The 22,167-nt window shown below is 39.4% G+C and overlaps 2 protein-coding genes across 7 annotated transcripts in view; one reads left to right on the top strand and one right to left on the bottom strand.

Moving 5' to 3' along the window:
* INTS8 (integrator complex subunit 8) overlaps nt 1-20,016 on the top strand; it is a 26,001-nt gene extending 5,985 nt beyond the window's left edge. Inside the window, exons 3-27 of one of the 2 annotated variants that reach the window (XM_071554145.1) lie at nt 1,089-1,229; nt 2,015-2,086; nt 3,208-3,259; nt 3,488-3,670; nt 4,190-4,297; nt 4,936-5,091; nt 5,587-5,687; nt 6,024-6,165; nt 7,393-7,463; nt 7,599-7,774; nt 8,645-8,778; nt 9,390-9,500; nt 10,142-10,343; nt 10,890-11,011; nt 12,055-12,239; nt 13,601-13,634; nt 14,295-14,351; nt 14,435-14,496; nt 15,549-15,667; nt 17,476-17,579; nt 18,544-18,594; nt 19,206-19,279; nt 19,355-19,419; nt 19,513-19,556; nt 19,805-20,016. In XM_071554145.1, the coding sequence (XP_071410246.1) occupies nt 1,089-1,229; nt 2,015-2,086; nt 3,208-3,259; nt 3,488-3,670; nt 4,190-4,297; nt 4,936-5,091; nt 5,587-5,687; nt 6,024-6,165; nt 7,393-7,463; nt 7,599-7,774; nt 8,645-8,778; nt 9,390-9,500; nt 10,142-10,343; nt 10,890-11,011; nt 12,055-12,239; nt 13,601-13,634; nt 14,295-14,351; nt 14,435-14,496; nt 15,549-15,667; nt 17,476-17,579; nt 18,544-18,594; nt 19,206-19,279; nt 19,355-19,419; nt 19,513-19,556; nt 19,805-19,921 (2,683 nt within the window). In that variant the 3' untranslated portion in view covers nt 19,922-20,016. Of the gene's footprint in view, nt 1-1,088; nt 1,230-2,014; nt 2,087-3,207; nt 3,260-3,487; nt 3,671-4,189; nt 4,298-4,935; nt 5,092-5,586; nt 5,688-6,023; nt 6,166-7,392; nt 7,464-7,598; nt 7,775-8,644; nt 8,779-9,389; nt 9,501-10,141; nt 10,344-10,889; nt 11,012-12,054; nt 12,240-13,600; nt 13,635-14,294; nt 14,352-14,434; nt 14,497-15,548; nt 15,668-17,475; nt 17,580-18,543; nt 18,595-19,205; nt 19,280-19,354; nt 19,420-19,512; nt 19,557-19,804 lie in introns of those variants that run through there. The other variant, XM_071554146.1, reaches the window with a different exon arrangement.
* Nucleotides 19,953-22,167, bottom strand: part of CCNE2 (cyclin E2) — a 14,363-nt gene continuing 12,148 nt past the window's right edge. For all 5 annotated transcript variants that reach the window (XM_071554149.1, XM_071554148.1, XM_071554147.1 and 2 more), the window contains 2 exons: nt 21,691-21,845; nt 19,953-21,316 (listed from right to left, as the gene is read on the bottom strand). In XM_071554149.1, the coding sequence (XP_071410250.1) occupies nt 21,215-21,316; nt 21,691-21,845 (257 nt within the window). In that variant the 3' untranslated portion in view covers nt 19,953-21,214. The remainder of the gene's footprint in view (nt 21,317-21,690; nt 21,846-22,167) is intronic.

The following is a 22,167-nucleotide window of genomic DNA, read 5'->3' as shown; positions in this document are numbered from 1 at the left end:
TGTTTGTCCATCTCCGGTGGGTTTTTTGAGAACCAATCTGAAGTAAGTTCAACTACTAAATTAGTATCTCTATATAGTAGTTAGAGTTTTTGTTCTGTTGACTCATGAAGACTAAGATTATTTTTAATTAAGAAGCAGGCTTTTGATTTTTAACTGATTATATCCAAAGCTTCAGTGGTTAAAAGGAATAAAATAATGCCTTGAGCCAGGCTTTTTTTCTAAAACTTATGCTGTTGTAAACAATTGAATGGTGTTCTACTTTTGCCAATGAAAACAAGATTTCTGGACCTCTCATAGTAAAAACTGTATTTGTTGGTTTAAAAGGGTAGTTTGATGACAGACCTGGAGTGGGATGTAACAGGAGACCTGAAATTGGTTAAACAGAAATCCTGACTTTAGCTGCTAAAAGTGTAGTTTGACTGGTTGTGTTCAATACTCGTTGCAAAAAATGCAAATTTCTCACAGATCAAAGGTACTTTGGCAGGAGCTGATAACTTTTAATTTCAAATAATGTGTAAATTAGTAATAGTGTTTCAGTTGTGTTAAATTATACCTCAAAACCTTGCAATGATGCAGACCAGCCCACATGTCTTCTCATTTTATCAGAGGGATCTGTCCCAGCTAATGTATGTTTTACATAGACTCTGTTCCAGTTCCTGTCTCTACTGTTCACTTTATGTAAGTGAAACTCCATTTGTGATGGAAATGTGGTTGTTTACCTTCTGCAAGTATAGTCTGGGACTGCTTTGAAAGAACTTCTTGTTAGTTGGGTCCTGCTGTTACAGGTGACAGGATTATTCTGGGGAGGTGCCAGCATGGACTAATGCAGTGGTGTGTAGTAGTTCAGCTGCCAGGCAACCATCGACTTGCACCGTTTTTATGCTGCTAATGCTGGTAACTGCTTTACATACCTGATCTCAAATGTCTTCTGATACAGAGCATTTCATGATGCTGAATAAACATCCTACCCTTACATCCACGGGGTGTTAAGTAATAATATAGTACTAAACCGTAGTGCATGTTATTTAACATCCCACAGGTAGATATACTGTATGAAGTATATGATTCTCTCTTTTTTTTTTTAATAGCTTGTCTGTTCCTGTATTGAACATGCTACTAAATGAACTTCTGTGTATCAGCAAAGTTCCTCCAGGAACTAAACATGTGGATGTAGACCTGTCCAGCTTACCCCCAACCACTGCAATGGCAATACTCCTCTACAACAGATGGTAAACTACTCTCAGGCAATAATCTTAAAATCATGATAGAGCAGAACGATGTTTTCTTCTGCAAGTGTATTTGTACATATATGTATGGCCAGACTTCACAAATAAAGATTTGGGAAGGGCTCTCCCCACGTGGGTGTGCCCTTCCAGCCTGCGCAGTGGATATTTTAGGTGAGGCACAGCGTGCGCAGAACTGGCCCCACCGTTTAAGTCCTGAGGTCCATTTGCCACAGCCAAGCAAGCTTGGACAGTGACAGTGAAGTCCTCGGGACTGTCACAGCACCCGGTACTAACCGGGGCTGACACTGCTGAGCATCCGAGATGTGACGGGATGGGATGGCAGGGAGGCATTGAACTGCCAGGGGATGGTCCCTACTGAGACTCGAACTCAGGTCCTTGGGATTCGGAGTCTGGAGTGCTCTCCTTTACCCCACGGGACTGCCCCGTATTTGTACATAGAAGAAGAAAGAATCTCAAGTTACTAATAATATTGTGGCCTGTAGGTAGGTTGTAGTGAGAAGCTGGTTCTGAACTCTCTCTACCGCTGGGTTTTTTTCCCCAAAAGACAAGTCAAGGTGGTGGTTTGAACTGTCACCTTTTACGTATAAAAATCTTACTGTCTTAGCTTTTTATGGACATAAAAGCATTTCTTAACTACTGCATATGCTCTTGAGTAGTGGATGTATTCTAATAGTAGAATGTATCTGAAATGATTATTAAGAGACCTGTAATCTGCGCTTTACAATCCTGAGGCTCATACTCTTCTCTTAATTTTTCCTCCTCTATAGGGCCATAAGGACCATCGTTCAAAGTAGTTTTCCTGTAAAGCAAGTGAAACCTGGTCCACCTCAGTTAAATGTGTAAGTTACAGGTATAATTTTTTGGGGTTTCATGGGTATTTTGTAGTCAGGAATTTAATTTCTGGGCGGATTAAATCATGTTAATAATGTACAGTTGCTTAAAATGCCTAGAAGTAACGTGGAAGACTTGCATTTATTTCAAGTAAATTCTTATTTTCCTGTCAGATAAACTTGATACATATACGTATTTGTCTTTTGGTCTACTCTGAATCTTATAATCTCTATGACACTGTAGCAGCATGAAAAACCAGGGGAGAAATGGAGCTGACAATTTACCTCAGCAGAATGCTTATTTTCTAGTTTAAACAGGGTATATTTCCTGCGTGTTTTTTTAACTTACAGGAGCTTGCTTAATACGCTTGTTTCATTATACCAATTCGATGCATTGTGTGTGACAACCTGAGAAATAATGAAGTTTTTTTGTTTGCTTCATGAGGCAATAATTTGTAACTTAAAATCAATTTTGCATTCTTGAAGTTGTGTGGCTTTAGCTACAACTTGTTCTTGGAATTGACTTTTATGCCATAAATTTCTCCAAAAGTTGAAATTCTCTTGGTGGTACTTTTCATGTGTTTTATATTAATTTTATATGACAGTCTATTGACTATGTTGATAAAAAATACCACTACTACTTACACAACAATACAAGATTTATAGTAAAATATGTATCAAAGTCTTACCCTGAATCAAAAAATTCTGTATGGGGAAATAATTTAAAAGTACTTCAGATATTTTTATAATCATGTGAACACACTTCTGCCCCTGACACACATTTGAGAAGATTTAAGTAGTGAAGCTTCAAGAGATGTAAGGCTGTGTAAGCCAATTTCTTCATGATTGTTTTGCTAATATTTTGCTAACATTAGCAATCTGCTTTAAAAAAAACTGTGAAAACTTTGTAACTTCCATTTTATTGAACCACATTCTCATACAAAACTAACTTCATTTTATAATTCTGTGTTTCAGATGCAGGTAGGTAAAAACAGTCAGTGGTCCTGCATAATGATGTTTAAAATGTAATTAAGCAAAACTTAGTGTGAGTGAATTGTGTGATCTAGAACATGAGGTAAAGTAACATGCAGGTCTGCTTTATAATTGAGATCTTCACCTCTATTTTGCAGGATGAACCAGATGCAGCAAGAAAAGGAGCTAACTGAGAATATTTTGAAAGTGGTGAGAGTCTTTTCCTCTCTTACTTTTGCTTGAATTTACATGTATAAGAATATCTCTTTTGTTCAAGAAATAGAGAAGCAGGTACAACATGACAGCAGGACAGTTGTATAGGGACCAGTTTTTTTACTATCCTTTTACTGTATTGTTACATTTCTAGTGTTAACTTCAACGCAGAGTTAAACCCAAAACCAATAATTTAATTCTTTTAATGCATTTGAACTATTACAGTTGAAAGAGCAAGCTGCTGATTCTATCCTGGTTCTAGAAGGAGCACTTAAATTAAACAAAGATCTTTATGTCCATACCATAAGAACTCTGGATTTGTTGGCCATGGAACCTAGTATGGTGAATGGAGAAACAGAGAGTTCCACAGCTGGACTGAAAATCACTGCAGAGGAGATACAGTGCCAGGTAGCTTACATTGTGTACTAAAGCTTTCAATTTATGTCCATTTCTTTAGACAAAGTGTTAAGTAATAATTTTTATGTAAATTGCAATATTTTATATTAATGTTCCTTTTATTTCTTTTGGTACTGTGGTGAAATATTACCAACTTAATTTTTACATTATCAGAACTTTTTTCAACACTGTAAATATTGTTGCTTACCCCCCAACCCCCACCTCTCACTGTCACTCCCCTTCTCTCCCCTGAATAAACCATTATATGACAGGGCAGCTTATTGCATTGTTTTCAGGGATTATGTGGAAGTCATCCTGTAATGTTTCAATGCTTGTGGAGAATTGCTCAGACTGAGATTGCAGTTAAAGAGAAAGCAATTGAAGTATGTGGGGAAAGGTGTGAAGGGTATGTTGGTACATTAGATGAAACTACAAGTAGTTTAAAGTATGTGCACTGTTTGAGCTGAAATACTTAACATAAAACACATTGTCTTGGACATTTAGATAATATTATGTCAATGCTGTTTGCAGGTTTGCTATGATTTGGGGGCAATCTATTTCCAACAAGGATCGACAAATGCAGCTGTTCATGAAAAAGCTAAAGAAAAGTTTTTCAAAACAAAGGAGCTGATTGCAAAGGTAACAAGTGTTCTATTATCTTGTATAGTCAACTCTTCCATAAAAAACTTGTCTAAATTATTGTTAATCATTTAGCAATTTAGTAACTGTTAATGGTGCACATACGTTTAAAAGAAACTTCATGAGGTTTTGACTGCAGTTTTTATTGGGGGTTTTTTCCACATTGTGCCTGATTTGAAATTACATTAGTTGGTTGCAGCGTATTGCTGCTTTGTTCTTTTACACAAATTGTATTGATGCAAGAAATGCAAAAATAACACCTCGGATGCTAATATTAACTTGACTGAACAGTGCATTCTGTGTCCATTGTGGTGATGTGTTTTTGAAGAAGATAACCATACAGCACTTCTTATCCTTTTTTTCAATCTGACTTTCCCTTGAAAATCAGATTGTCTATGTTCTAAGAACCTTTTAAAAATATTTTTTAATTTATAGGTAACATATGCTTCCTTTCTTCTTTTGCTTAATATTTATATCTCCAAAACTGCAGAACTCCAATTTTTATTCAAATAAATGCATGCATATTCTTTTGTTGTTTTGCTATTACTTGGGGAAATCCTGAATCTCTGTGTTTCTGAATTACACACAGGTTTCATAATATTTTGACCACTGACATCTGGTTAACTCTTACTTTTCAGAATGGCTCATCATCACTTCATTTTACCATAGATGAAGAACGGTTAGCTGGGTATTGTCAGGCTTGTGAAGTTCTTACCTCATCTTCTGATGATGCATCCCAACAGGCCAATCCATATAGTCGAATCCACAGCTGTATGAAATCTGGCAACTATCAGGTAGGGTGCTTAAATAAGCCTACATGTATTGAGGGGATTTTTTTGTCATTCCCCACGGATAATTCCACCTGAACTGATAGGGATTTTGATAAGTTTAAGTGTTCCAGTTAACCATTAATAAACTGCTTTAAACCCCACGTGTTTAGGAATAACACATAATTTGGTACATATTAGATTGAAATATCTTGGATTCTATACAGTGTTAATAATTCCTGCCAGCTGAGGTGTGGAATTTTCAGGTAGACTCTAGTTCTTTGGGTTTCAGGGAACGTTGCTGCTGAGATCTGCAAGTTTGTTTTGTTCTTTGTTTGTTTTCTTTGATTTTTCTGGTGATACAGAACTTTTTTGTCATTTGATCCTTTTCTAGTCATTTAGTGAATTTTAGTATTAAATATGGGTACAAGCTGTTTGATCATAGTTACCAGATAGAATTACTTTATCTGTTTCTTTTGCATCATGCACTGACTTGGAATTCCAACTGTGTTTGTTTCACAGGACTTAGTGAAGATATTCCTTGAAGATAACCTAACCCTCAGTTTACCTGAACAGTTCAGGCAATCAGTGTTGAGAGAACTCTTCCAAAAAGCTCAGCAAGGGTGAGACATTAAATAGTTGTCTGTTCAATGGTAATGAAAAGCAATTTTCATTAGTTACGTTTTTCATGGAAAGTTTGCAAAATCTTTTAATAACAAAGTACATGCAAGAAACTTCAGCCTTCATTTCTGTTAGCAATTGTTTAAAGTACATCTTTCAACTAAGAGTTTGGGTGTGATGTATCTCATTGTGGCCATATATGGAAAAAATTTAATGAGGGTGCTTAATATTAGCACTTCGTTAATTTTCTTTTTTTTTTTAATATTTTTCTTTTAACTGTTATGATACCCACTCTTTGTTAGAGATGTTCTGTGATCTTCAGTTTTGTGTTCATGCAGGAATGATGCTCTGGATGAAGTCTGTTTAAAAGTCTGTGTGTGCAACACAGTCTGCGACGTATTGCAGGGTCGAACAATTGATATTCAGTTCTGTCAGCTGTTCCTGAAACCCAGCAAAGAGAAAATAGACTTCCTTCTGGAGGTAAAAATTTAATCTGAAATTAAGAGGGAAAATGGTCGTTAGTGAAATATCTCTTTCCTCATATAACTGTATTATTGTTGCAAGTAATGCTCAAATTTCTGAAGCAGAGAAAGGTAACTTCTCAAAGATTATTCAACTTGTCTGCGATTAGTACAATTGCATTCAGTAATCGGTCTCATATCTATATTCATAGCTCTGTTTCCATTTCTTGGGGAGGCACCAGTGGTGTGTTGTTGCTTCAGCTTGTGTTTGAAATCACTGCTATTCCTGACATCATTAAAATTGTATAGAGGTATTGCTGAATATTTGGTTTCAAGGAGAAAAGACTCAAATTCTCCAAGACACAGAGAGAGTAGAAATGCAGGTATCTGTTGAAGAGGACCACTTCTTCCTCACTAACTTTGTTGTAAAAGTTAGCATGTCATGAAATGATCCTGAGTTAGTCTGTGTTGGAGACCTAGACTGTTACCCTTGCTGAAGCTTTTTATGAAACTTACTGCTCAAACTCAATCCTTTTGTTGCTTTGCTGTAATTTTTGTATGTTTTCTTAACATTATCCTTTGCTTGTCTCTTAAAGCATGTGGTAAAAAATGATTGACAGTATTCTCTACTTCAAAGAAAGTAAAAGCTCTTCCATCAACTACTCCTGCTAGGACTTGAAACATATTTCTAAAAAAAATTGTTGCAAGCTGTCAATTAAATTAACTATGAAGTTACCTTTCAATTGCTGCTTTAAAAAAGTCCTAGTAAATTTTGCTGTTTTGCACTTACAGAAATGTTTCATTTTTAAACTCCTGCACTTAGTGATCTTGTGAGGCTGACTGATAATGTGGCACTTTGCCCCAGCACACCTATTTACCAGAGGAACAGGAAAAAAGGAACATGAATTTTGCCTGAGGGAAAGTCAAGTGGAATAAACGTCCTGCCTTGTGTACAGGTTGAAGAAAGTTCTGATCAGTGTATGATGACTACAGTGTTTATCAGATTTCCTGATAAAGGAAGGCATCCCGTGATAGGAAGGTTAGAACTAGATTAAGTGGTCCCTTCCAACCCAAACTATTACATGATTGTTTGGCAACTTTGTTGCTTCCCTTTAGAGAGAGCTGTCCTGGCTGATACTAATTGTGAGACAGAAAACCGTTCAGTAACAGTGGTAACAGTGTCTGTAATTATGTATTTTAAGTGTACTAAGGGAACTGCTTAGTTCTTTTCTGCTTTGTTTTTCAGGTTTGTTCAGGGTCAATAGATTTGGAAAATGCTTCCGAAGCGGTGAAGAGAAAAATGGCAGCATTTCTCAAGTATGTACCCATACTAAGATAACATGAATTTACACTTTGTAAGCAGTGCAATAAAGCACAATAAATATTGTAACTTGTAACTGAAAAAATAAGCATCTCCTTCTTTCTCATGTATTAATGTTTTTATTTGTTTAGAAACTTGTGTTTGGGCATGGAAGATCTTCAGTTTGTCTTCATGATTTCATCTCATGAGCTGTTCATAAAACTGCTGGAAGATGATGAACGGAAGCTGCTCATTGATCAGATGCGCAAGAGATCTCCTCGAGTCAACCTGTGCACAAAACCTGTGACTTCTTTTTATGACATCCCAGGTAATTTTCACAGCATTTCTATTAGCTTATAAGGAGACAGTGCCCTCTTTCCATGCTTGAGGTTACCAAGTGTAGATCTGTTCTCATAAAAGTTGAGAGAGAATTCTTCTGGAGAGAATACTTCCCATTGTTAATTGCTGCATGTCCTCCTTTTGAAGAAAGTGGCTGTTTCTTGCTTGTATCTCAAGTGAGTATCATAGATAAGCTCAAATAAATGTGTCCCCAGTGACCAAGTGAGAGAGAAGGTGTAGTGTTGGTTTGAACCAAGTGTGGCTCTGGCAGCTGTTCCCAGGAAGGGAGCCCTGCCTCTGGACTTAGACACTAATGGTCATCTGACTGTGTGGTAAGCTGGACCAGGAGTACAATCTCAATGAAGTTTCAAACCTACCAAAGTCAAACACAGATCTTTTCAACCCGTTCATTTCCCAGATACAGCTGGATGGCTGTGCAGCTGCATAAGTCAAAGCTAACAAAAGAGATGCCAGATGGTGGCTGGAGCTGAGTAGAACTTGCCTCTTCAGGTCTAATGCAGTTTTGCAATGACTTGAACCGGTTGAGAAAATGCATATTTTCATTGAGTCACTGTAGGAACCCCCTTTTTAAATGCAGATCTTGAAGCTATTGCTTTACTGGAGCAAGAGTACTCCGAGCTGCTGGAGTGGGAAGAGGGAGCATTGCAAGCAGCCCTTTAGGTCAGGGATCTGGAAAGATACACAAGGTGTTTGTGGAATGGCACAAAAGGATGGACTGGACCTACACAAGCATTGATGTCTGCTGTTCTTACTATGTTATGATTAAAATATTACATACTAAAGAAATGTGTCTACATTGAGAAGAAATGTGCTGGAGACCTGGTTGCTTTTCTTGTAGCTTCAGCAAGCGTCAATATTGGCCAGCTTGAACATCAGCTCATACTGTCAGTAGATCCTTGGAGAATTCGCCAGATCTTAATCGAGTTGCATGGTATGACTTCAGAACGCCAATTCTGGACAATTTCAAATAAGGTAACTGGTTTCATGTGGTCATTAGAAGCTGTAATACAAGGACTGGTTAGGTATTGTGCTGCCATGAACAGTAAACATTGTCTCATAGGTAGTGGTTTATCTTTCCTCTCTGCATAGTGGTTTAATAGGGATGATGACACATATCTAAACTCATATTCTGTATGAAGAGCATCACATAAAAACCTATAACCTTTGTTTTAAGGAAGTACTGGCTATAGCTCAAGCTTTCTTTGTGAGAAAAGACATATTCGTAGTTTTTGCTTTCAGTGTTCTGACTAATTAGCAGTATTGTTTTAGCTTAAATTTATGTCATTAAAGGTGGGAGTAGGAGGAAGATTTTGTTGTTGTTGTTTAAGTAATGATCTCTTGGCTTTTATTTTGGTTCCCCCCACATAACTGTTGCTTATTCAGAGTGTGAACAAAGGGTGTCCAGCCATTTTTATTGTGTTTCTGCATAAGCCATACGTTACTTGTGATTAGGGGTAAAGACAAGAGTTGGCATTTAGATGGCAGTCATTTTCAATATTTGGGGTTTGTTTATAGTGTTTGAAGCAGTGATGTGAATTCTAAAACTTGTTTCTGTGCAAATGTCCTATGCGTTTCTCTCCCAGTGGGAAGTACCAAATGTTTACGGCAATGTTATTTTAGGAATCAAAGACAGTCTGACTAGGGATTTGGTCTACATCCTGATGGCGAAGGGACTGCACTGCTGTGCAATTAAGGTGAGCAAGCCATACTGGTTAGTTTGGACAGTTGAATCTTAACAAAACAAAAATGTGGAAACGCCTTTTTGAGAAAAAGAACTGTAAAATTAAGAGGTGAGGGAGGTGGTTTAACAAGGTCTGTTTGTTCTGTTTCTGTCTCTCAAAGTTCCATCAGCAGAGCAAAGACAGTGGCTTTTCAGTGAACTGAGCCTGAGATAATTTCATTTATACAAAATTTTGATTATAATATACTAAATCATGTGGTATCTAAATTCAGTGGTGATTTTACTTACTGATACGAAGTGGTGTTTTATTGGCTAAGTGGTTTTTATAAAGAGCTTATTGGAATGCTGTTTTATTTACCTTGTCATTGACAAGTTTGCTAAACTACAACTAAAACCAAATTTTACCAAACATGCCAGTAGTTATTTCTAGTATGTTTTTGCTTAAACTTCTTGTTTTGTTTGAAAAATCTGGAATGATTAAACTTAATAGCAAATCCAAAGGACTCATAAATACTGTGAGATAGTTGAACAATGCTCATGCTAATGGATGCTGAGGCTGGTTCATCCAAGATGGAGCTGAACAGCACTTTAGCTCTTAGTATATTCCCTTATGAGCCCATTAGAAATCATTAATGCATATATTTTTAATTGCAGGATTTTGTCCATGCAAAACAGCTTTTTGCTGCTTGCTTGGAGCTTGTGACAGAGTTTTCTCCAAAGCTCCGTCAAGTCATGCTGAATGAAATGCTACTTTTGGACATTTACACTCACGAAGCTGGAGCTGGTGCTTCTGGAGAACGTCCTCCTTCTGATCTTATAAGCAGAGTCCGAGGATATTTGGAAATGAGAGTACCTGGTGAGTACATGGCTGTCTTTCTAGGGATGCAGTAACGAACAAACCTTGAGAGAAGGGGAGAAAAAACTGCAACAAAATAAAATAAATTTGTATTGCAGATTAACCATGTATATGTGTAAGTGAAAAAAACAACAATGACTTTGACACTGGTTTTACTAAATCTTTAAAAGTTTGGTTAGTTTTTAGAAGCTGGAAATGAGAGCAGCAACATCACTATGCCTACATATTACTAAACTTTGTTACTTCCTGTAGTGCTACTTAAAGGATTTGGGCAGGATAAATGTACCTTTTACCTGAAAACTTTTGCTAGTTGTTAAAGCTTTCCTCAGGATTTCATCCCACAGGCGTAATGTAATACTGTTGTGGTTAGAGGAAGCTATTGTTGCTCCTAATGTCCAGAGGTGAGGTCTCTTCTAGGGCTAAGCATTGTGTTTTCCTGTGATAGCAATGGAACAGAAATTACTAATTAGAGGGAATAGTTTGCTCATTTTCATACACAACTGTTTTCTCAAAAAAAAGTTAAGCATGGGATCCATTTTCTTTTAGATATTCCTCTTCGACAAGTTATAGCTGAAGAATGTGTTGCCTTCCTGTTAAACTGGTGTGAGAATGAGTATTTGATCATGCAAGTTCCATTACCTCTGGTTCAGACTAACCCTTATGTGAAGGTAATGAGTGCTCAGTCTCAAAGCTTGCTCAGACTGTAATTGACTTTTTTGCTGTTGAAATATTTTGTACTTTTCAAAGCATATGCCTTTGCTCAAGAATGTGGGGCTTTGTGGCTGTAATGAATTAGGTCTGGGATAGAAGAAAGCAGGACTAAGCAGCAACTGTGTGTGTAATGGTTGACAAAAGACATGGAAGCTGTGCTGCAAGAACAGATGGAACAAACTGACCCTTGTTGGCTGCCAGCTGAGGTTGGTTCCATAAGCATCAGGCATGTGGGGTTATGGTCCATGAGGTGATTAAAACCCTCTAGCACTTCCCATAAAGGACTCTCCCCTCAACTGGAACTCAGCCTAGATTCATGTAGGAGGTATCAGAAGTGTGCGGATTTCAGGCTGTGTGTCTGGCCTCTTTTCTATTCCTAAGACACTTGTTTTATAAATGCACTGTGATGGTTCCATTCCTGAACTGAACACCAGTGTTGAATTTTTGGAGACTTTCACACACTACCTTTTTTGAAACTTTGCTTCCCAAGTGGTTTTACAGCAATGTTTCTACTTCTGAGTCAGGCCATGGAGCCGAAGGCAGATCATATTACCAGACAGATTAGTTTTTGGCCTGCTCTGCTTACCTATGATATTTTCTAATTTCAGTTTTGAGGTTCATCTTTTCTGTGCAACATTGTGCCAGTTTCAATTCAGCTTAACTATTACATGGAATTTAAGTGAGTTCTAGAGAACCAGTCTCTGTAAAATTGTATTTTATGGGGTTTAGGTTTTATGCAATATATTATGTTTGTTTTCTGAAGCCTGTAGTAATGAAACACACACTAATTAGGGAAGCTAACGAAGGGAAAAATGCTCTGGTTAATTCCTATCTTCCACCTTCATCATCAGTGTTCTCTGCTACAAAGTTTAGTCACATTGCTTTGTAGTTTGTAACTTAAAATCACTTGCTCAACCCTTTTAAAGGCCACTGATTTCTTTGCTGTGGTCAATAGGCAGAGAAGCTGTAGTTACTGTATTTTTTTCCCTGCATTGTGTAGCTCGGGCAGTTGCTGGCTGCTACATGCAAAGAACTTCCAGGTCCAAAAGAAAGCAGGCGCACAGCTAAAGACCTCTGGGAAGTTGTTGTACAAATCTGCAGTGTATCCAACCAGCACAAGCGGGGGAACGATGGCAGAGTGAGTCTGATAAAACACAGGGAGTCTACACTGGGCATTATGTACAGGTATGTTTTTCTAAAATTACTTTTAAAGATGGTTTGAATTGTGTGTTTGACCCCATGTTGCCTTCAAAAACTGTCTGGATTCCACTATCAGAGTGGTGGGAGCTAAAGATCTCTGAGTAGACATCTTGTCCACTGTGGAAGTTGAGTATTAGCAATGATGTGTTAACATTCCTTTTCAGAGGCAGAAAAGGAGTTTGTGGGATTGAGGTCACCACGCAGACACCAGTCCATATGTGCCTGTGGTCCCACTGTAACCAGTGTAGATTTTCCATTAGAGTCAATGGCATCTCTAGAGCAGTTTAGCTGATGGGCTGGAGGTGTCTGCTTTGCATTAAATAGGATTGCTCTATATAAGTTAGATACTTTCATAGCTGTACTATACCTGTAGCTCACAGCTATATTTACATTTGTTTCTGAGTCTAAAGCTAAATGTAATTCTAAGGCTAAGACAGCCTTAGCCTCAACTGACTGAGTGATTCAGGACTCTTTGATTTGTCCTCTCTGTGTTTTCAAACTGTTCTGAAGTCCAAGCCTGATTATAAGTTGTCTATTACAGTAAATTTTGGACTGTATGTTTATGCTGAACAGCTTTCCATGTTAAACACTTGGGAAGGGTGTCCCTGTCAAGCTTCTGACTGTTCCTTTCTGTCCTTGAGCTAATCAGGTTAACGTGTGCCTCAGGGCCAACTGCTTTTGCTTACGCTACAGGGGATGGGTGTAGGGGGGTACATGCATGTGCTGTAGGTTTCATTTGTATACTCTGGCAGGGAAAAGGAAGCAGTACAGGTGTACTCCCGGTTACTGAACCTTTTGTGACCCCTCTGATTCAAACAGTGAAGGGCAGTGACTACTCTTTATTAGCTGTTGTTATGGAAATGAAGCAGTGAAGCCTTTTCCAAACAGGCTGTGCTTGTCTGGATTGTCACATGGTGATGATTTCTGATGTGCATGAGAAGGAAATCAATGTACATTATAAATGATCACTGTGTACCCTCTTCTGTAAGTCTGTAGGTCATTATTGCAATCCTAGCTTGGGGACTTACAGTGCAGTTCAATTGCTTTCCATTTTGGAGTCCCTGGTTGACTCCCTACATAGCGATTTTCTTTCGTGCTTTTTATAGCTCAATGGACTAACATACCCCTTATTTAAATGTTTTAAATGTAGAGGCAGAACTTGGTAACTGTATTAAAATTGAATGGGCTGTTGAGTGTTTTCACTTATATACCCTGTGTTTGTAAACTTAGAGGTGAAGGTGTTTTGACAGATAAAGAATTTGTTCTACTGACTGTTTCTGGTGGTTTAAGTTTGCATATGTTCTTTGTTGTGATTACTTACATGGATATTTGTGTCCCTAATTTAGAAGTGAATTGCTGTCCTTCATCAAAAAGCTTCGGGTAAGTCACAGTGGTGTTGAGAATGTGCAAACTTCCTTTTGGTGTAATATTTTTCTTGACTTTGCCTATTAAAATCCTGAAAATCTCATAAATACATAGGGTGTTCTGTATGGCTGAAGAACTTCTGAATTTGCTATACCTGGCATGCAGCAACATGGAATAGCTTGTAAAAAAAATTATCCTAAATTCTGACATTGGAGACCTGTTAACATTGGGAGTATATTTCATTGCAGCTGTCACGAAGCAAAGCATTCCTTTTGGAGGGAGAAGGAAGCTGCTACATGCATCATACTAAGCAGCAGAAGTAAGAAGGGAAATTATAGAAGCTTGTGGGTTTGTAAATGCATAGAAGGTTGTAGTATACCTAGCTTAAGTTTAAGGGTTAGGCAGTAGCCACAGAAACAATATAAAGATGTGTAAAACCAAAGTAGAGTTTATACCTAAGAAGTTACATGAGAAAATCTAAAGTAATTAAAAACTTCTACAGAAATTTTCTCACAGTATCCATGTGTTGCAGGTCTCTTAACAGAATACTGCCCTATTACAATAGGAAATTATAGTGATGTCAGAACTTTTTATGTAGTTTTAGAGCTTAGGGAAGAAAGTGGAGTTTGGTTGGTTCACGGGAATACTACTTCTTTTTTTTTCTCCCCCCTACAGGAACCACTGGTTTTAACCACAATATTGTCCTTGTTTGTCAAACTTCACAATGTTCGGGTTAGTATAGATCTGAAAAATCTTTCTTGGTTTTCTTGAAATGTTTCTTCTTGTAATTTCTCTTACCATCTATCTTTTCTTAGGAAGACATTGTGAATGATATTGCAGCAGAGCACATTTCCATCTGGCCCTCATCTATCCCCAAGTAAGATGATGATTTAAATACAAGTTTCAAAATATGCATTTATATAATGGGTTTAGTTCCAGTTACTGTGTGTTGTGTGATTTCTGCTATATCAGGGCATCACTTCCCCCGTTCTGTCCATGGGAAGATTGATCTGTTTGCATGAAGGGTTTTGCTCCTAATTTGATGATCGTAGTGGAGATACAGGGAAGAAAAAGGAGAAGAAGAAACTAAGGGTTTTTTGCTATTTGCTTTATTAAGCTATAAGTAACCACGTGAATTATATAATACCTTAAGATGAAACCATTAATATTTTTGAGGTGTTTCAGTACTAGCCAAAATGTGAAGTGGCAAATGGTATGTACTGATTTATTCTGGCTGGACCGAACTGTATTTTTCCACAGTAGTTTGGAGGCTCCGTCGGGGTGGAGCCTCAGACTCTGTTTTAGATTCCATGTATGCATTGGAAGAGATGACTCTTGAGAGAGTGTGTAATGCATAGTGGGCTTGATCTGCCTGTCACTGATGAAGACTGCAGTGTATACGGTCAGGTCAAGCAGAAGAAAGCTGTTCTCATTGTTACCAGAATTTACTAGTAGGGTGAAAACACCCCATGTTTTTGAAAATCAGTCCACATAACCTTAGGGAAAGGCTGCCCAAACAGTGTGCCAAACCATTCCCAGCCTTCCTTGCTGAACTATTTCCACAGTTTTCCAGAGGTTGCTGGCCATTCATGCAGGTGCTGGGATAAATTTATAGTGGTTTCTGATGTGTTTTCAAACTTCTTGGAACTGAGAACATATATTTCTGCATGGAATCTTCTCATGGTGTCACCCACATATAAAGTTACGGCTTTTTGTCCAAGTCTGTGAAGGATAAATTTGTTCTGTTTTATTTACTGTATTGGAACAAATCAACAGTAGTCTTAGTCAACACTAAATCTTTTCTGGAGTTATTTCTCTTGACACTTAATGCAACGTGCTTTGGACTTAAACTAGATGGGAAATCAGATTAATAGTTAAAAAAAACAAAGCAATCATTTAGGAATTGTTTTTCTTCCTTTTTTCCTTTAGTCTTCAATCAGTGGACTTCGAGGCTGTGGCCATTACAGTTAAAGAGCTCGTCAGCTACGCATTGACTATCAATGCAAACAACCACTTCTGGTTAATTATTCAGGCAGATATTTATTTTGGTAAGTGGATCCAGTGTTTGTTTTTAGCATGTGTGTAGGAGTACCTTGCTGCTCTGAGATCTGCTTCACATAGCCTTCCTTGTATTTTCTCCTACAAAAAGAAAAGTTTAAGTGATACACGAGGTTAAAATCATCAGATGGAGTAGTGTAGGTGCATTTGTCTAGGAGGTAGTCCAAGCCTGCAGAGACACTGGGCTGCCAATGGGTCATGCAGACTTGCTTTTAATAGGGTAAGGGGAGAGTTAACAATTCATCTTTAATTTCACTTTTCTAGTGCAGTTGGTCCTTGAGTGGTGTAATTGTACAAACCCCTGCCACTTGAGTGTTTTATAAATGAATGGAAAGTCATGAATAGTGATTGCTGACCTTCTGCTCCAGCAAAGCTGATCTTCAAATTTAAAAGCAGAGTGGAGAGAATCTGTATTTTATATAGGGAAGTATCTAAGAAGAAAGTATGAACTCCTGATCTGGTATTGGTTGTGATGGGAAGCTCTTTCCTGCTATTCTGTCCTTCCCTGCCACTTCCCCAGTACTTATTCTTGCTCCTCAGCTGGGAGCAGCAAGTGGAATTGGGACAATACAAGGAGTTTTAGATTCTGGACACCATGATATGTACCTAGACTGCACCAGGGCAGCAGTTGCCTGGGGAAATTGTGCCCAGCCTGTGTGATATTATGCTTTGTTAATTATTCCCCAGTCTGGAGTCAGTTCCTGGGGCTTGCTTTATAGTGTGAGTAAATAGGGTGCAGTGGAGGAGGTGCAGATGAACTTCCTAAAGACAGCCAGACAGGTATGGTACTCCCTGATGCATGTGCTAAAGAAGGACATGACCATACCCAAACTCGGAGGTAGCTAGACATTTCTTCCACTAAAATCATCTGCTGAAACCTCTTTAATAAAATTCAACTTTCAAGCCAAATTGTTCTTTTCTGGCCATAAGATGTTCTGTGCCTCTGGCATCGCCTTTCCTGTGCTTTGGGCTATGGCAGAGTCAAGGTCCAGGTTTCCAAATCTTTTTTGGACTGGAAGGATGTCTGTGGTGTGCAGTAAGATTTAGTGCAGAAATGTGAGTCTGTTGCTCCCTAAGGAGACCCATTCATCTAGAAGATGCTTTGTAAGCTTGAGGTGAGGGTAAGGGGTCTAATTCAGGGTTCTGCACTATCACCTTATATGTGGGAGAGTGATTCGGAGTTATAAACTTTACTGCTTGTCCGAAGTGCAGCAGCATCCCAGGAGGACATTATGTAGGGAGCCTCAGGTCTGGTACCTGAAAGAACAGTGGTTGGAACACTCGTGGCATGTGCCAGGTCTGCATTTCAGCAGCAATGCAGTCAGGTGGGGCTGCCCCTGCCACAGAGCCCTAGAGGCTGCTGCCTTCTCCTGGGCTCAGGAAGAGCTTACTGGGAGTAGAACTATTGCTGAACCTTGAGAGGCCTGTGGAGGCATCAGCTGCTCCTCTCGCTCACAGCAACTAAACTCCTTCACTACCACTGTGTGTGCTACATTCACTGAAGGCAAACTTCTTTTCCACTCTTAAGGTTGATGAATTCAAGATCAACTCTGAAAAAGTGAAAAGTAAATCCCAAGAGGCAGAAGTTTGTGTGTGATGATGGTTTTCCTGGTTGTGTAGTTTTCCATCCCTTGCTGTTTTACTTCCTGTGTCCATGCTTTTTAAACAGTGATACACAAGTCACTTTCCCAGTGGAATTCCACTATGAAATATATATATCTGAATAATTCTATATATGATATGATTATTAAATAACTGCTGTGTTTACTTTCAAGACCTTATTTTTTTTCCATGGCAGCAACAAATCAGTATTCAGCAGCCCTTCACTATTACCTCCAGGCAGGAGCTGTATGCTCGGACTTCTTCAACAAAATGGTGCCACCAGATGTGTACACAGACCAGGTAAGTTAAAGTGGGATTTAAATTTGCAAAAATTCCTATTTGGATTCAGTCAGCATCCTGATTCTGTGTAGGGACAAAACTCTTCAGCACACACACATTCCTGTAGCCTGTGAGGTTTTGTCTTGATGCATTTAGGGATATAAATCCTCGCAGGTCCTTTTTCTTTTTTGGCTTGTTGCTTGAAGGTCACAGGAAATCTGAAGGTTCTTCTCTGAATCACAATAGGCTTTTCTGGTAGTTCATAGAGCCTGAACAGGGAGAGCTGTCTGCTGGGAAAGCACTGGTGGGGTAGAGACTAAATGGAAAAGCCATCACACATCAGTGTGTGGTGTGATGATTCCGTAACTTATCCCTGCAGAGCCACACTGTGTTGCGCAGGGCTGGGGGACAGATCTGCTCCAGACAGTGCAGCAGTACTTGGTCTGCCTCATCAGCAGTGCTGGAGCACTGACCTTGGCTCCAGCTGGTGGAAACATGGCTCCCATTGTGCTTCCAGTGCTGGTATCACAGGGATGGAGCCTGCTTGCTTCCCCTCGTGGTGCAGACAAACTTTAGGTGTCTTGTCTAAATGCTTGTGAAAGAGTGTCTGCTCCAGTTAACATGTGTGAGGGTAAGAAGCATGGATCATGTTAGCAGTGAGATCCAGACAACATTGACTCCTTTTCAGACACATTGGTATTTTTTCCCCGTGCTCTGACTGAGCAGAGCTGCAGCAGTGCTGCACAGGGTTGTCTGGAAAGGGGTGGGAGTGTAGCTTATCCTTGTCCGAGTGTGCTGGAGGTACAGCATAGCATGTGCCTGTGCACTTTGCAAGTGGGTGTAACAAGTGGCCTGTCACTTGCAAGTGGACCATGAGCTACCAACCCCAGAGTTGTTAGGGGCATTAGTAGAATGTAGACAGCTATTTAGCTGGTCCCCTGAATTAAAAAAAACCTTGTGTTTTGTGTTTTTAACCTTTCTGTAGGTGATAAAAAGAATGATCAAGTGTTGCTCTTTACTCAACTGTCACACCCAGGTGAGAGGTGAAACATGGCATTAAACACAAAACATTTCTATGTAAATATTTTGATGATCAAAAGCAGAGGGAGAACTTTAAAATAGAGACTGAATCCAACTTTGCATAGAAACAAGCTGCAGTAAAGTAGATTTTGTTGTTACCTTTGCATCAAAGGACTGAAATTAATGAGTAGATAAGCATATACTTGGAAATGTTGTAAAAAGTGGAAATAGCCTGGGAGTGTTTTGTCCTGCTTTTCTTACACAGACTGTACAGTGCCTGGGGGGGTGTGTTGGGAACCTGGCCTTGTTCTTCATAACCACAGGTGGCTGTTGCAGTTCAGTGGGATTGCTCATTTTCCAGGAATTAACAAAGCTAATATTAGGCTCTGATTTAAAAGCTATTAAATGCATTTAGAAACCTGGAAACCAAGTCTGGCCCTTCAGATCTGAGTAAATTCCTTTTCCTGTTAGCTATTGGTGATGTGTCAGAATAAGCCCTGTTTAGGTGCTCAGACCTTGCTTGCTCTGGAAACAAACACTAGATTAGGTCCAGAAAGACACTAGGTTTTATTAGCAAGGCTTTGCAAGAAGGTTTAGGTTGTCAGTCACTTGAGTCTTCCCTTGCAGGTTGCTATTTTGTGCCAGTTCCTCAGAGAAGTGGACTATAAGACTGCATTTAAAGCACTGCAGGAACAGAACAGGTAAATGTTACTACAAAACTTACGTAAACACAGAACATGAATGTGTCAGTTATCCTAATCTGCATTGTCCTTCAGTCACGATGCCATGGATTCTTACTATGAGTACATCTGGGATGTCACCATTTTGGAGTATTTGACATGTATCCTTTTGCTGGAATGCCACTCATACTGGATGTTCACTGCTGGAAAAAGTCTGTTTCCTGCCTAAGTGACTTTTCTTGACTGGCCCTCAGATCTCCACCACAAAAGAGGAGAGACAGACAAGCGCCAGATAGCAGTAAGTCAACTTAACCCAGGCTGCTGGGAATTTCCTTAGTGTGTCTTTCCCTCCCCAAAACCATCTTTAAAAGGATTTGCCACATCCAGTTTTTGTTTTGTTACACAGTTCTTTGGGAGTCTGTGTGCTCTTGTATAGTTGTGGCTGTAGAGGGGGGGAGGTGGTAGAACTAGTGCTGAAAATGCCTTGAAATGAAATAGCTTTACTGTAAGGCCTGTTGCTAATGGTGTCTCCTCTTTTGTTTCAAGATAAAAGCCATTGGCCAGACAGAGCTGAATGCCAGTAATCCTGAGGAAGTCCTACAGCTTGCTGCACAGAGAAGGAAAAAGAAGTTTCTTCAAGCAATGGCAAAACTTTACTTCTAGGCTAATGGTCAAAGGCTATTACAAACTGTGTAAACATGAAAAAAAACTTTCAAGACTTTATTTTTTAAAATTCATTTAAATTTTTATACAACATTTACAGTCTAGTATCTTTCTTCTTAGAAATAGATGAAATCTTTAATAAACCCCTTATTTTTACAAGCTGTACAGAAGGCTGGAAGCAACTTCAGCTAGTTCCGCAATGGCTGGTTTGAAGAAGACATGAATTCAAGTTTGCCAAGCTGGTGTGAGTGTAATGTGGATGGGGGTGGCACCTGATGCTCGAGTTCAGCTGTGTGGGCTGCTCTGTGTTGTGTAACACTTATCCCTGGACATGGCACACAGGCAGCAGCATCATGAAAGAGGAAGAGTGATTCCCATCTTTCCCAGTACTGCCCTTCATCACAGAAGTGACTCAGAGGTAGTGAAAATTCCAAGGAAAACACAGTAGTTAATGCTGTTTATAAACACTGATAACTTACTGCTCCACAGTTTAAAATACTGTTCCTATGATATGAGTGGTTGTAGAGTACCTGCAGCTCACTTTATTCCATACCTTCTCCAGTTCTCATTATGTTCATTCTTGTTTCAAGTAGGTGGCTGGGTCATAAAAGGTAGAGCTCCTTTGTTCCAGGACTGCATCCAGTTAGTTACTTCAGCAGCAGGTTCTTTGCTGAGACTCTTACCTGAGAGCAGTGATAACACTAAAACTGAAGTTTATGGGAGGCTTAAAGTGTTGCCTTAAACTTTATCAGCCTCCTGTGGAGCTGGAATTTGATACAATGCTGGCTATGCTGTACTGCACCAGCAGAGTGGTTTCAGAGACAAACTCTGGAATACTGCACCTGAGTTGGGGGACTAACTGACAGGCAGTGAGCTCTGACCTTAACAAGAGAAGAAAAAGTCATCAAGAAGAGGTAACACATACAAGCTGTCAATAAGTTCTCCTGCACATCTAGCCCAAATTAAAGCAAGTTTCACATGAAAACTGAGGACAAATTTTGCCACTCAGCCCTATTAAAAATGTTCTTGAAATTAATAAGTTAGGAATAGTGAGAATTGAACTAAGTCATGTCAGAATGGACCAAAGTGGTCCAGGCTCCTGTGACAGCAGGGTGGAATGCTTGGTTGAACTCTTTGTCTAGTCTGTAGGAGGATGCTGGTCTCAATTTCCATCTGCTGTGTCTTTTACTGACCAAGTCTTGAACAGCAGTAAAGAACATGAGTCACTTTTAGTGTCTTGTTCTGAAGCACCAAGTCCTGTTTCTGAATCTGTTCCTGACATTTGACTGTATTTCATTTCTTCTCTGTGCTTTTGGGAGGGGTTATTATTCCTCCTGTTGACACAGGCGATAACTGACCGGGGGCAGCAGATACTGCTCCACTGTTCACTTCTTCCTGTGTGTTGGGGGAAGAAGAAAACAATTAATACCCATGGACAGGGTCAACTCTTCAGTGTCACTAGTCATCAGCAGTGCTTTCTCACACCACTTGTACAAGCACTCCAGAGTTAGGATACTGAGTAACCAAGGTGACATTACACAACAAAGTAAAGATTGTAAACTTGCGAACATCTCTCCTGTACTGCTAATCCAAGGAGTTTGCTTAAGGCCTGAGAGTGTTACAATAAAAGAGGTGTTGTTTTGCAGCATCAGTGGGGTTGGGCACCTCTGACCACACTGGTTGAGGTGAGGCAGGCCAGGTGTGAGCAGGGAGTAGGGATGTGTAATGCACTCTCAGCTCTCTGAACTGCACAGCCACAGACCACCTACCAGCATGTCCAAGTAATTTGTGTGTGTCTGGATATTATGCCGATCTTCTGCTGCAACCTTCTTAAAGTTCTTAAGCTTCACAGGGAATTTTTTTGCCACGTTCACAAAAGGAACCATCCATTCTACGCACTCTGAAATGTTGTCCCAGTCTAAGCCTAGAGAATAGAACACAGCAATACATTTAAAAATCGTGAAGGGGTTGCAGTGTTCCAAAATGGCCATAAGGTTAAAAACACAGTAAATAACAGTGCAGATAAAAATTCAGAAACGTCCTCCCAGAAACTGGTACCATTTTCTTATGCTTGTAACTTGAGAGGGCAGTGGCTGAGGATGGTGAGTGCAGGTCACAAGGGTTCTTTTTGCTTTTCCAGGGAAGGCTGAAGCAACTTTCAGCTTGAACACAAGGTTTTGGGTCATGCTATAAAATACACACTGGGTGCTACTGAGAAACATACATGACCGCTTGAGAAAACTACA

Source organism: Pithys albifrons, chromosome 4 (assembly GCF_047495875.1).
Source record: "Pithys albifrons albifrons isolate INPA30051 chromosome 4, PitAlb_v1, whole genome shotgun sequence".
Lineage (NCBI taxonomy): Eukaryota > Metazoa > Chordata > Aves > Passeriformes > Thamnophilidae > Pithys > Pithys albifrons.
This window is presented reverse-complemented; position numbering and strand designations above follow the sequence as displayed.